This window comes from Gavia stellata, chromosome Z, assembly GCF_030936135.1.
Source record: "Gavia stellata isolate bGavSte3 chromosome Z, bGavSte3.hap2, whole genome shotgun sequence".
NCBI lineage: Eukaryota > Metazoa > Chordata > Aves > Gaviiformes > Gaviidae > Gavia > Gavia stellata.
The window spans coordinates 44873487-44887971 of NC_082637.1; the positions used below are offsets into that span (position 1 = coordinate 44873487).

Consider the following 14485-nt stretch of genomic DNA (forward strand, 5'->3'; position numbering starts at 1 on the left):
TACGTGTTGTAAGCTTACACTTCAGAAACCAAGCACTGGATCATCTCCCTCTCTCCTCCCTACCACTGCAGGAAGAACTATCTGCAAGTACAACCCACATTAATTCTACTTCCATTTCACTCCTTTGGAGAGAGAGAAGCTTTTACACACAAAGAACACAGAAGAGGCCCTCATCAATGCACTCAGTTAAGTGTGGTTTTCTTCCCAGAGAAGCTAATTACACCTGTCATTTTCTTGTTTAAATAATACAGGGTTAATAGTAAACAATACATATGTGACCAGGCATATTCCTGGTACACCTGCATTGCCTTTATTCTCTGCCACCTGCTCCAGATAAGTCTCAGGACTACAGTGAAGTCTCTTGTGCTGCTGGGTGGGAAGACCCTACCCTAAACTCTCCTGCATGGAATAAGGCAGTGTGTGAAGATTCCCTTAGTTCTTCAAAAAGGACACCAAACGTGTTTTCTCTTCTAGGGCTGAAGTACAATACAGTGAAATAAAATGTCTTACTCCTTCTGGCATGAGATTTCTCTGTCTTGTTAAGAACAAGATTTCAGGATTTGCTGCTCTGATCTAGACGTTTGAAAGGATGCCTAAAAACACTGCTCTTACTACTTTAAAACTGTATTTTTTAAAAAATGATGAACCAACCTGTTTCTGAGAACTCCACATTTTATGAAACTGATAAAGCAGTACAGGTTATGCAGTGTTCAAATATAGTGCTGATAAAATGCAGTAACAGCTGCTAGTCATCTGGGTTTCCAATCAGTCCATAAAACTTTATCCAAGGTTGATTTATTGAACTAGGTTTCAGTCTCAAGATGTTTTATTAATATACACAGAAAAGATTGAAATGGTTTGCTGCTCTGAAGGGGCCCTATCCCATTCCCATCAAAATTAGTGAAAGCTGAGAAGAATTGGATCATGATTGTTAACTGCAGAAATATCTACAATTTTTACTACACTATAGGACTCTTGGGAACTATTATAAGCAATAATAACTCAGTTTTCAGAGATGCTGACACCTAAAGCTACCATCCACTGGTGAGTTTCTCAGAATTTTCCTAAAATCAGGCAAAGGAATTCTCATTAAAGTAAGTGGTTGCTGTTCATTTCAGGGACTTCTTTAAATGAACAGTTTATACAGATGCTTGTGCACGTGCAGCAATTCTTTCACCTGCAGGTTTAAAACTTCAAAAATGCATAAAGAATATCCATTAAAACAGACTCCTCTGTACTATTACAATCCCTCAACTAATGTCTGAGTGGACGACATTTGAAAAACAAGGGAAAAATTACAACCCATATCTCTCTGCAATACTAATAATAATCTAGTCTAAACAAACAGGCAGGTATTGGATCATTAATTCAACTCAGTAATCCTACATACCACAGGTATTATAGTCTCTCTGGAATTTTGAACGGTAATGGTCCATGCAAATGTTCCTTTCACTTCTGAGCTGTGTAGGATCAGATGTAAAGTCTACTTGTCAGTTCTGAATCAAACCCCAACTCCCAAAATTAAATAAATTCTAACTCACCAATTTTTGCAAAATTACGCTAGAACCCCATGCACCTGCCACTCTCTTCTCCCAACAGAGACCATTCTGCTTCATGCCCTGAACTTAGGTTTTACCTGGATCTAGGCAACCTTTCAGTGGTTTGGGGTTTTCTTGGGAGATGTTTCATCAACATATAACTTAAGGCCTTCAAAAAACTAGATAAGCAGACATGAGCAAAAAGAGATTAAATTAATTGAAGCTGTAATTTTTTCTTTTCCTATGAGTGATGTATATTATCATAATGTTCTGTATGTAAGAAATATTGAGCCCACAAACAAGCAAGCAGGTAAAGAAGATATATTATATTACAGTATTGTATGCCATGACTACTGTAGCTCTGATTCTGAGCTCACTTCATTGACTTATATTACTTAAGAAAAGTGAAACCAGAGCCTATGAGGCAAAGCAAGCGCACAAATATGAATGAGTAGAAAGTAGAGTCTGGATTTTCAACATCATGTGCAATTTCTAAATACACAAATGTATAAATCCACAATAAAAAGAATACATTATTGAAATCCTTCATTTTTTTTTTTAAATATACAAGTTATTTAGGTCAGGAAAAGTATCTGTCACTTAAACATTGCAACAGTTTTTCGAGAGTGCCTGTTTTTTGACAGGTGTCCCAGCCAGGCTCGTCACTGACCTTGTATCATCTTGATTATCACTTCGTTTTCGCACTTCACTGTAAAAAAACCCAAATAAACAAACAAAAAAATGCACTCAATTAATATATTACTTTTCATGTTCACTGTTTCGTTTCTCCCCGTATATCTTACAGAGCTCATCATCATCATCTATTGCATGGTTAAAACTATGTTTTTTAGTGCACAGAATCAATATGTCTCATAAGTTTCCAATTTGGGAATCATAACAATATTTCTGTACAGGTCATAGTGACAGAAATATAATAATTTCTAATATGTAATAACTCCACAAAGTTCTGTTTTCCCTTTCCTTTTCTTTTGATCATTTTTCTTTAATTTGTTTGCTTCAGTATATTACCATAGAAACAGAATATGTTCATACCTGAAAGTATAAAACTAAATAACCGCAATTGCAAGTATAAATTTATCCTCAGAGGAAAAACGCACATTGATGGATGTTTTATTATAAATGCAGACTTAAAAGTTATGTATCTATGAGTGATTATTGATCTGTATTCTTATTATGGGCCCCCTAAAATGTCAAAAGCTAGCTCTAAAATTTCTTGCTTTTTATATATATATATATATAAAAATATAAAAAATAATTTAAGTCCTCCTCATATTAGTAGAATAAATTCATGAAGTTCCTCTCAGAACACTGTATTATTTAACATAACGGTAATAAAAATTTCTAAGTGAACATTTCATTTCAAAATGAAATGCTTCTTTCAAAGAATACAAATTACTAAGACTTGAGTAAAGATATTGCAGCCAACCATTCCAGACCAAGGTTCTGGGTAATGTCTAGACCATTTGAGGATCAATGAACCTTGTGAAGAAAAATAACAATTTTTTTTTTTTTGAGATTCTGAAAAGAGAGGCTCCAAATGCCAAAACATTTTTTATCCTTGTAACAGTTAAACAAAGTCATCATGTTTAAACATTAGAGATAATTTTCCAACTGTGATTAATGTTATATAACTGTGCTACGTATGTTCAATTTCATAATCCACTGCTGCACTCATGGCCAGGTTCTTGGAAATGAGTCATTTAACAAATCAGCAATTAACTTCACATTGATGCTGACAGAAAAATAAATGCCTACATTCTTGCTGCATCTCTGACGGATGCATTTTCCTGGAAATATGAGTGCTTTTGAAAGTGCCATGTGAAGAAGCAATGATACTCTCTAGAAAGCCAGTATTTTGTATTCAAGCCATGTTATTCGGTAGTATTTTAACAACAAATAATCAAATACTGACCAAATGTCAAAAAGTTTGATCATTGCATTAGGCTGATGCAAAAATCACATTAATATGGTTTGTAATTCGGACCTTGATCTCTATGTATTAAACTGAAAAATCAGAGACTGAGGATTCATTACATACTGCCAGCCCTTCAAAATTCTATTGTAACCAAGAATGGTTTGGAAAGCTAGGAGAAGCCCAATGTTTGGCTTACACATCATCAGAGAAATAACAGATTGCTAAATGGATATAATCAGAATTTCTATCTTCAAATAATCTAGAGAAAGGGACATAAAAGAAAATATGTGGGATTAGAACAGTCAGTATTAAAACTGAATATGTGTTAATATCTGTGAAAGAATCAAGAATTAATTATACACAGAATTATACACATTTGAAATTAATTTAAGAAAGAATTAAGAAAGTAAACCCATGTACCATTAAAAAATGTAATTCATTCACCAAACAGGTTTTAAAATTGTGAGCTCCATAACTGAGTTCTAATCTAAGTTGAGACAGCTTTGTAATGTTTGCAAGCAAAAATGTTACTTGATTAAACTGAGAATAAATGCTGTCTTGCATTTATCTATAAAGATTTAACATGGTATTCTTTTTTAAACTTTGTTTGTTGAATTTGATGTTTGTACAATTTTAAATGTATATGTGTGTCTTTGCATGTATATTCACATATAATGTCCTTTTTATAAAATATACTCAGATGTGTTTATTCGAAATTAGAAACATGGCTACTTACCGAGCAAGGTGAAGAACTGCTTCTACAATATTAGATCCATCTTTAGCACTTGTTTCACAGAATAGAGCATTATAAGTCTGTGAGTAAAAATAAAATATTAAGCCAACTAATCTGAAATGGTCCCCACGTGAATATGTGTATACAATTACAAATGGTTTCCTAAACAGCACAAAGAAAGATGACACACATTTAAATGAACAGGATTTCTTCTGGTACTCTTCATTCACCAATATATTCAGTTTAGTACTGTGAAAAAAACAGTAATTGCTTTTTAATTGTATCTTTTTTATATTCTGAATTAACAAACTCAATAAAAAACACATTGTAGACTTAATGTCCAAACTCAATCTTCTTGTCCACAAGACTGCAAAATAGGAAGAGTTGCTAGGACAGGTTATTGAATCCAGCTTGTTAGCTGCTCATAAACTACAGCATCTGGTATTCTAGGTTAACCAGAAATATCATTCCGTAAGTAACAGACATGGTATCTGTCCCTGTATAATCAATCAACTGTGCAAGCACTCAGCAACTCAAGACTCTAAATATTTTACATTTTTTTGTGCAAAATATGGGATATGTGCATCCCTTATCCCCCGTACAAATACATGCAAAAAACTTGTCCATACTTCTATTTATAGCAGGGAGTTCCCTTTTTCTTTCTGCAGACGTGGCAGGAATACAAGATAGTGTCTTGAAGATGAAAACATTCCACTCAAAAGCTGGTGAAAAGCCTCATATGCTCACTAGTGTGCTCTATATTTGCACTGGCAATTTCTCCTTGGCAGCAGAAAAACTCAGTCTCCTAGTCCATCCACTTTTTCACCATAAAGACTGAGAAGACTACCCCAACCAATAATGAAGTTCAGTTCAGTGGACACTGAGATGTGATTTAGCCCAGCAAACACCATCAAAATAGGACAGTTTTAATGAAAAGTATCCATGAATCCTAATTACTAGATTTGAACAAATGACCAGAAAATTACTTTTGTTTACTGGTTTCTCACATTGTTTTCGGACTAAAGTTCTTAAGACCATTTTACACTAAAGAGGTTGACTTGGACCTTACCATAGCCAGCTTTTCTCCATAGTTTATAGGCACACATTTTTGCCCTTGTTCTGTAACAGCTTGACGGAGATCTGCTTTGTTTCCCACCATCATAATTGGAATATTCTCATGAGTTGCATCCTATAAAGAGGATTTTATTTCCTTATTGCTAGAACACTCAGAATACAAAAAAGTAACTAGCATCATCACGTCATAATGATTTCCTTCCCCCCAAAAAAGTCTTGTGCACTATCACAAAAAACGACAAATTATGAAAGTCATCCTGAGAACTTTTCATGAGCTAGTTGATATTTAAGCAGCCAGCTTAAACATCATCCTGCAAAGATGTGCTTCCATTCCCATAAGCCCTGCTTCCCAGCAAGGAATTTCATGTGTTAAATTAATCTAATGGAAACAGTTACTGTATCCAAATGCTGTATGACAAAATTACTATGGGAAAAGTGACCAACTCCTATACCATGATTAAAAGAAACGGCTTTCAGAAGATGAATTAAAGATTTTGCTTATCACTTTCTCTCCTATTAAACACCTCTGGTATGAGAGAAAAAGCCTTTTCATTAAATGCAAATTTGTAATCAAAGGAACAAACAAGAAGTAACAATAGAAAGAAATACTGAAAATGTCACTTGAACTGTAGCCAATTTAGAAAATCTAACACATAGGCTTAAAATGCAAAGACTCCAAGGAATACTCAAGCCACCCACAAGAGGGTATCTGAAATGGGTTCTCATGTGAATTTCAGAAGCGGGTGAATGGGAAAAGTGTGATTATATGATACCCTTTTATACAAAAAGATGTATCAGTTTTAACACTGACTGAATACATCAGGATACATTTAGGACATGCATGTAGCTTTTACTTCTATGAAGAGACTGCACTCTGGCTAATTCCAATACACAGATATTAAAATTTTATAAATAGTAAGGTGAACAATGCAGTGAAACATAGTTTGTAAGTTGTATATACTGAAGGGTCTTACCTCGATCATATCCACCCATTCTCGCACATTAAGAAAGCTTTTTTCACACGATACATCATATAGCAGTAAGACACCGTCTGCTCTTCTGAAGTACGATTTTGCAATACTTCGGAATCTTTCAGAAAAAAAAGATTTGCATAAGGCCACATTATCAAAAAAGAATTCAATTTAACATCATTAAGAACACAGCATTTCTTTATAGCACTGCTGAGTAAGATCCTCTCCACATTACAAGATGAGTTTTCTCATAGCTTCTTTCATAAGTAGCTCTTGAAAACTGCTGATGCAGGTCTACAAATGCTCCGTAAGGATCCATAGGACTCTGTCCTAAACAGCAGTCAACATTTTTTGTATTAAAACAATCTACAATGTATCTATTACAAATAATCTGCTTTGCACTGGACTTTTGATTAGCTGGCCAGGCTTTTTCACTTACATATAACTTCCTAAATTGAGTGGGTTACTCCGCTACATTTGAAAAAATATGAAACCAATAAACTTATTCCAGGAATTAATTCATCAGTTACAGTCATCTTTGCCATTAACATAACACAATCTACTTAATAACCAAGTACAGCAACTAGGTTTTTACATTATATATTAAAATATTCTTCAAAAATTTATTATGTGGGAGGAGAATGGTTGGGCGTCTGACTACCTAACTTCACATAAACACTCATTCAGGCAAAAGTAAACACAAATCTTGGTCAATGAACAAATTAAACTGACTTTCAACCTCTTAATAAGCCCCAAAAGCTGTAAGTAAAGAAGTAACGGCTCTCAAGTAAGGCTGTCATAGGATTTTGAGGAAACTCAAGACAGTAATTTGAAGGACCTCAGATATACATTCAGCAATCTGTACAATTTTTCCATAAGTCTTTTTAAGTCTTTGGGAAGAAGTTTTCGTATACTAAATACAATCAAAATTAAGATCAGGACTTTCAAGGAAAGAAGAGTGTGTGGACGCAGCTGGTAAAGGAGCCTACCAGGGGAGGTGCCCTGCTTGACCTGCTGTTTATGAATACAGAAGGACTGGTGGGACAAGTGATGGTCGGAGGCCGTCTTGGGCTTAGCGACCATGAAATGATTGAATTCTCAATTCTTGGCCACGTTAAGGAGGGGGGTCAGCAATACCACTACAATGGAATTCCAGAGGGCAGACTTTGGCCTGTTCAGGACACTGGTTGAGAGGGTCCCTTGGGAGATGGTCCTGAAGAGCAAAGGGGCCCAAGAAGGCTGGGCCTTCTTCAAGAAGGAAATCTTGAAGGCGCAGGAGCAGGCAGTGCCCATGTGCCGTAAGAAGAGCCGACAGGGAAGACGACTGGCCTGGCTGAACAAGGAGCTTATGCTGAGACTCAGAGAAAAAAAGGAGAATTTCTCACCTTTGGAAGAAGGGGCAGGCAGCTGAAGAAGAGTACAACGACCTCGTTAGGGCATGCAGAGAGGGAATTAGAAAGGCAAAAGCCCAGCTAGAGCTCAACCTGGCCACAGTCGTAAGGGATAACAAAAAATGCTTCTATAAATACATTATCAACAAAAAGAGAGCCAAGGAGAATCTCCATCCTTTACCGGATGCAGGGGGGAACATCGGCACCAAGGATGAGGAAAAGGCTGAGGTACTTAATGCCTTCTTTGCCTCAGTCTTTAACAGCCATACCAGGTATCCTCAGGGTATTCAGCTCCCTGAGCTGGAAGACAAGGATGGAGAGCAAAATAAACTCCCCGTGATCCAGGAGGAAGCAGTTAACGACCTGCTATGCCACCTGGACACCCACAAGTCTATGGGGCCTGATGGCATTCACCCAAGGGTGATGAGGGAGCTGGTGGAGCAGCTTGCCAAGCCACTCTCCATCATTTATCAACAGTCCTGGTTAACGGGGGAGGTCCCGGATGACTGGAGGCTTGCCAATGTGACACCCATCTACAAGAAGGGCCAGAAGGAGGATCCAGGAAACTACAGGCCTGTCAGCCTGACCTCGGTGCTGGGGAAGATTATGGAGAGGTTCATCTTGAGGGCGCTCACAGGGCACGAGCAGGACAACCAAGGGATCAGGCCCAGCCAGCACGGGTTCATAAAAGGCAGGTCCTGCTTGACCAACCTGGTCTCCTTCTATGACCAGGTGACCCGCCTAGTGGGTGAGGGAAAGGCTGTCGATGTTGTCTATCTGGACTTTAGTAAAGCCTTTGACACTGTCTCCCACAGTATTCTCCTGGAGAAGCTGGCAGATCGTGGCTTTGACAGGTGCTCTCTTGGCTGGGTAAAAAACTGGCTGGATGGACGAGCCCAGAGGGTCGTGGTGAACCGAGTGAAATCCAGTTAGCGACCGGTCACAAGTGGAGTCCCCCAGGGCTCAGTTTTGGGACTGGTCTTGTTTAATATCTTTATTGATGACCTGGATGAGGGGATTGAGTGCTCCCTCAGCAAGTTTGCAGACGACACCAAGTTGGGTGGGAGTGTTGATCTGCTTGAGGGTAGGAAGGCTCTGCAGACGGATCTGACCAGGCTGGATCGATGGGCCCAGGCCAATTGTACGAGTTTCAACAAGGCCAAGTGCCGGGTCCTGCACTTTGGCCACAACAACACCAGGCAACGCTACAGGCTTGGGGACGAGTGGCTGGAAAGCTGCCCTGCAGAAAAGGACCTGGGGGTGTGGATTGACAGCCGGCTGAAGATGAGCCAGCAGTGTGCCCAGGTGGCCAAGAAGGCCAACGGCATCCTGGCCTGTATCAGAAATAGTGTGGCCAGCAGGAGTAGGGAGGTGATCATGCCCCTGTACTCGGCACTGGTGAGGCCACACCTCGAATACTGTGTTCAGTTTTGGGCCCCTCACTACAAGAAGGACATTAAGGTTCTGGAGCATGTCCAGAGAAGGGCGATGAAGCTGGTGAGGGGTCTGGAGCACAAGTCTTATGAGGAGCGGCTGAGGGAACTGGGGTTGTTCAGTGTGGAGAAGAGGAGGCTGAGGGGAGACGTCATTGCTCTCTACAATTACCTGAAAGGGCGTTGCAGAGAGGTGGGTGCTGGTCTCTTCTCCCAAGTGATTATTGACAGGACAAGAGGAAATGGCCTCAAGTTGTGCCAGGGGAGGTTCAGACTGGATATTAGGAAAAATTTCTTTACCGAGAGAGTGGTGAGACACTGGAATAAACTGCCCAGGGAGGTCGTGGAGTCACCATCCCTGGAGGTATTCAAGGAACATGTGGACAAGGCATTGTGGGTCATAGTTTGATGGGCATGGTGGTGTTTGTTGGTTGATGGTTGGACTTGATGATCTTACAGGTCTTTTCCAACCTTAGTGATTCTGTGATTCTGTGAAAGAGGAGAGGAGGGTGAAGAGAGGGAATCTCTAATATGAAGCCTGCTCAGAAATACAGGTCTGGAAGGACAAAAAAACCTAAAGACTGAAAATGGAAGAAACAATGTACATCTACTCCATCTTTTTGTATCGCAAGAGAGGGAGATACAGATTTAATTAATTAATGCTATGGTGAACCTCAACTATTTCTCTCTGCATAAAGAAAAGATTACCTCAGGCTTCACCAAAGCTAACAAATAAACGTTCCACCTGTCTTAGGGTCTCAGCAGTGCAAAATCACATCTGTTTATAGACATTTACATATGGCCATAATGACTCACTATAGGACCGCATAATATTTAGTGGAATTTTTCTCACCTAGATGAAAAAAGGCAAATATCTTTTAGAAACAAAACAACTGAAATTACGTAAGCACAGAGAATCACTAACCTCTCCTGCCCAGCTGTGTCCCACAGTTGTAGCACTGTAGGTTCTCCATCAACAATTAGTCTTTTCATTTGAAAATCCACACCTGAAAACAATAATGTGTACAGTCTAATAAAAAACATAAATAAACCTAAAAAACCCACAGAAAAGGAAAGGTTATGTGCCATGTACAGCAGTTATTTCAAAATTCATCTCTTTTAATAGAGTATGAGATTTCAGTTGTTCACATACCCTTGAACTGAACTAATCCCCTGAACCTATTTTAAAGAAATATTTTACCCATGCGTTTTCCCAGAAGCATTGATACAAATTTGGCATTATGACCAGCAAACAAGAAGATCTCTCTCTGCTTTATTTTACTACATAGTTTTATGGAAGAAGAGAAAAAGTTTTATAGAACAGACTTTATTTCAAATGCCAAGGAGGAAAAAGATGAATTAGAACAAAAATCCTGAGTCAGAGGCAATAGTACAAATATATAACTATGATTTGATTGGAAGACAAAAATTCACGCTTTGGAATCAGTAAGACAAGTTTGTTAGCTGACAGCTATATATACAGAACAAGTCAGTCAGAAATCCCTTCAGCTGCATTTAAACCAAGGCTTCAATAACACTTTGAAGAAATGGAGACAAAAAATAGTATGAAAGACATCAAATGATAGTATGAAATACTACGGAAGGAAGAAAGAGCTGAGAAGACAAGAAAGCAATGAAAAACGCGAAAAGGATCGTACACACATTCTAAGTTTCTTACACTGAAACTCCCTTTTCTGGTGCTTTGCGTTGTTCAGGAACAGGCTTTGTGCTTTGCAAAGAGAAGCTAAATTAGAGCAGTACCCTATTATCCACTCAAACAGCAGTTAGGCACTTCTAATTTTAGTAGTGAATTAGAATTCACAGCCTACTGCGTGTGTATATTCAGGAAACCCTGGCAAGCAATCACAGAGGGTAATCTTTTCACCCACTTCTGCAGAACAGCAATGAAATTCACTGTAGTATTTTAAGAACAACAACAACTATACCCAGCGTTGCACTAGTATTGCCTCGAAATTCATTCTTGCAAAGCCTCGTAAGGAAACTGGATTTTCCCACTGCTGCATCTCCAGCAAGAACAATCTTGTAAGCCTTCTCTGAACTGGGATATTTCGGAGTACATTCGGTTGCATCTGACTGAAAATAAAAAGAACCCCTCTATTTCAACTCACATAAAAATATTCTCTATACCAAACACTTTTTTTTTTCTAAAGAACTGGTTACCTGAGGGGTGAGAGCGGAAATGTATTTCCTTGTTGAAGCAATTGAGCTGCTTCGACTTACTGGTCGTGAGGACTTCCAGTCTAATACTGTAGTGCTGTTATCAGGACTGTATGCTTCTTCATCCCTGATCTCTGGAACCTGAAAGTACAAGCTAGTGTGTTAGCTCCAGTGAGAAAAGTATGGGTTTTTGGAAAGGCACAGCTAAGACTGATTAAAACATTTGTTTTAACAGTTTGGATTAAACAGCGATAAATGACCAAATAGAGCTGTGCAATTCTAGTCATAATACTGTGATTATTCTGTTCTTATTCACATTTGCTGTTTACTATAGCCTACATTTGGTCCTTAAACATGTTTGCTGTTTGGCATACATGCTTTCAGTTCAGTTTCCAGATAGAGTAAAATAATTTCCATATGGAAAATTTCAGCTTAAAAAATAATTACAATAAATAAATACTTTATTTCAAAGCTTATTTTACAAAAATTAAGAATTTCCCTACAACACATTACTCTCTATGCTATTACTACTCAAGCTAAATTAAATACAGCACAGCTGTAATCAACACTATTCATAGCATTTTCAACTGCAGACAGAAACTAGATGACTCTACTAAATGAACAGTAAAGGATCTGCTCTAAAAAAAACCCCTGCGTTCTGCTGTGCTTGATACTAGTCTTGCTACGTAGTCATGAGTAAAGGTCATTTTAGTAACAATAAAATGGACACATTAACACCTTCCCACATTTCTAAATTTCTGAGACTTACTGTGTAAGTCACTGTATGCACTAACAACATTCTTTTTTAGATATGAGATTTTTTCATTCACTGCCACAGCATAATATGAGAAAGTGAACAGAAGCCTATTTTACTTCTATAGTATCTGCTTTTTAATCATTAGAAAATGGGCTCCTCTCTGCATGCTGTTCAACAACCTTTAAAAATAATGTGTACTTCAAAAATTAAGTTATTACCTCAAAAACCTATCAAATATGTCAAAACAAACATTTTGTTTTAAAGAGGAGTAACTATTTATGCATTCTCAAAAAAATTGTCGCTGATCTTATTTAAATGCATATAACCCAAATAGTTTTAACTGGCCTATGGGTAAAGATCCATTTCATTTTAAACACAGGAAACTAATTTTGTCTCCAACCAAAGGTCTTTCTCAGAGAAGGAGGAAGTCTGGCACTTACATCTGTATCAGAAGCATCACCACCAAAGCTTTCTTGCATACACTGTGACCTTGGAATAATCCTTTGATGCCTGTATTCCACTTCTGAATCATACTCATTTGAATCTCTCAGGGTAGACAAACCACTGTCAAAACAGCTCTCAGGTAAGCTGTCAACTTCACAGTTTATCCTTTGCATAGGATCACAAAGGGCTAAAGAATCATAATCTTCATCCACACAAGAAGAATGAGATGATCTAATAAGAAAATATTGGAGGCAGAAAACAAAAATTAGTCCACAATTGTTTTTCCCAAGAAAATCTGAGACATTCTGGAATATTCAATACTTAGGAATGCTAACTGCACAGTTTAAGACATATGTCAATGCCTATTTGCCTTTCTAAATAATTTCTTTTTCAATCATATCTCTTAGGATGCTCAAATTATATAATGTTATTGATTATGACTTCCTGAGTCTCAGTAAGAATGTCTATTTGTTCATACACAGAAAAAAATGATTATTTAAAAAAGATTCAGAAAATTAAGTATTATGAAGACATCAATGGCAGAAAATGATAGCTGATGGTTTAGTTAATTTTGGCCTATTCTAAGACACATGAAATAACCTTGAAATACTGTATCGAATTTAAATGAATGCTTTTGCTCACAGAGGCACACAGGCCAATAAGTAACAGCTGTAAATATAGAAAAGGAGGTAACCGAGTGCAAGACATAAGTAATGGTGGAAGAAATCACTGAAACGTGTTTTCTTACAGTTTGGTAGGCTATGCAAAATTTAAGGTTTTAAATGAAAGTCCTTTCTTTCCCCTCACCCTTCCTTCAAAGGCCTTTTCTTTTTTTTTTCATTCTCGATGCTGTAATAGATAAAAATACTTAAATGGATGCAGCAATGACAGTGTGGCCTACAGAAAAAACAATTTGGTTTTTATTTATGTAAATGAAACTACAAAAAAGAAAGATTAATAGAGTGAATCTTAAAAAAACCAATCTTTTTAAAAAGTTTACTATGGCTACAATCATTATCCTACTCTTGCAGCAAGACAGGGACAGGCACAAATTAACGTGAGGTAGTAAAGGTCTCCAAGTCACAGTGAAGAAGAGAGAACTAGTTTGGCTCTGTCCTATTGGGAATGGATGTGAAGCACTGAACTGCTAGAACAGACAAGGTCAGCATCAATCCTTGTAAAGATAGTTTGCTGCCAGAGGGGCTGGGAGCTCCCAATGCAATGGCACACCACAGAAAAGTACACCGGGGAGAATCAGCAACTTTTGAAGCTGTTACTGAGTCAAATATAATTCCTCCCTGCAAGTGGCCAAATAGGGGTGACAGAGGCATCATTGTCCCATGCAACAACATCCAGAATCATCTAATTTACATCCTTTCAGGCTAATGAATAATCACATGAATGAGAGTGATCTTTGCAGCAGAATATCACAGCATCCATGCCATTTGTATTCATGCACCTGCTAGCCTATACCAAATCACTGAAATGCAGAGGAAGGGTGCATGCTACAATAAAGTTAAGCTTGTTAGGCATTCCCTGAAATAAAGGTCTTTAGTAAGCAATTTTCATGAATTCAACGCTGGGAATTTCGTATGTGCTTAAAGCAAGTTAGACCAAGATGTATGATACAGCAGGAAAAAGAAAGTATATGGCTTAAAACATGTTAGAATGCAAATCAGTATCTCTTAATGCTGATCTGATGTGAGGAGACGTACGAAGTACTGAAAATGAACAGGTTTTGGGATATTCATATCTCTTTCTGTCTTTCAATACTACTAAGTCACACGTGTTAAGAGTAAGTTTTATTCCTACCACATAAACTTTCTTCTAAAGTAGCTTGCATTTCTCACTTTTGTGGGAATGCCAAGGATTGCACCATGTGGCCAGTACTAAAAAATATTCACAGAGAAGGATATCACTAAGCCTCCAGAGAGGTTTTAGTTATCCCTTCAGAAAATTACTCAATGTAATGTGGAACTTAGTAGCGGATGCCTCTCAAAATTTGCAGAGGGTCCAACAGAGGGGAATTG

The 14485-nt window shown here is 37.8% G+C and overlaps 1 protein-coding gene across 1 annotated transcript in view; it reads right to left on the reverse strand.

The window, feature by feature from the left end:
• Positions 1-2138: 2138 nt before the first annotated feature.
• RASEF (RAS and EF-hand domain containing) overlaps positions 2139-14485 on the reverse strand; it is a 34929-nt gene continuing 22582 nt past the window's right edge. The window contains exons 10-17 of the mRNA XM_059834151.1: positions 12452-12686; positions 11258-11395; positions 11023-11170; positions 10002-10083; positions 6256-6370; positions 5277-5396; positions 4211-4287; positions 2139-2247 (exon numbers count right to left, since the gene is read on the reverse strand). Coding sequence (XP_059690134.1) covers positions 2139-2247; positions 4211-4287; positions 5277-5396; positions 6256-6370; positions 10002-10083; positions 11023-11170; positions 11258-11395; positions 12452-12686 — 1024 coding nt within the window. The remainder of the gene's footprint in view (positions 2248-4210; positions 4288-5276; positions 5397-6255; positions 6371-10001; positions 10084-11022; positions 11171-11257; positions 11396-12451; positions 12687-14485) is intronic.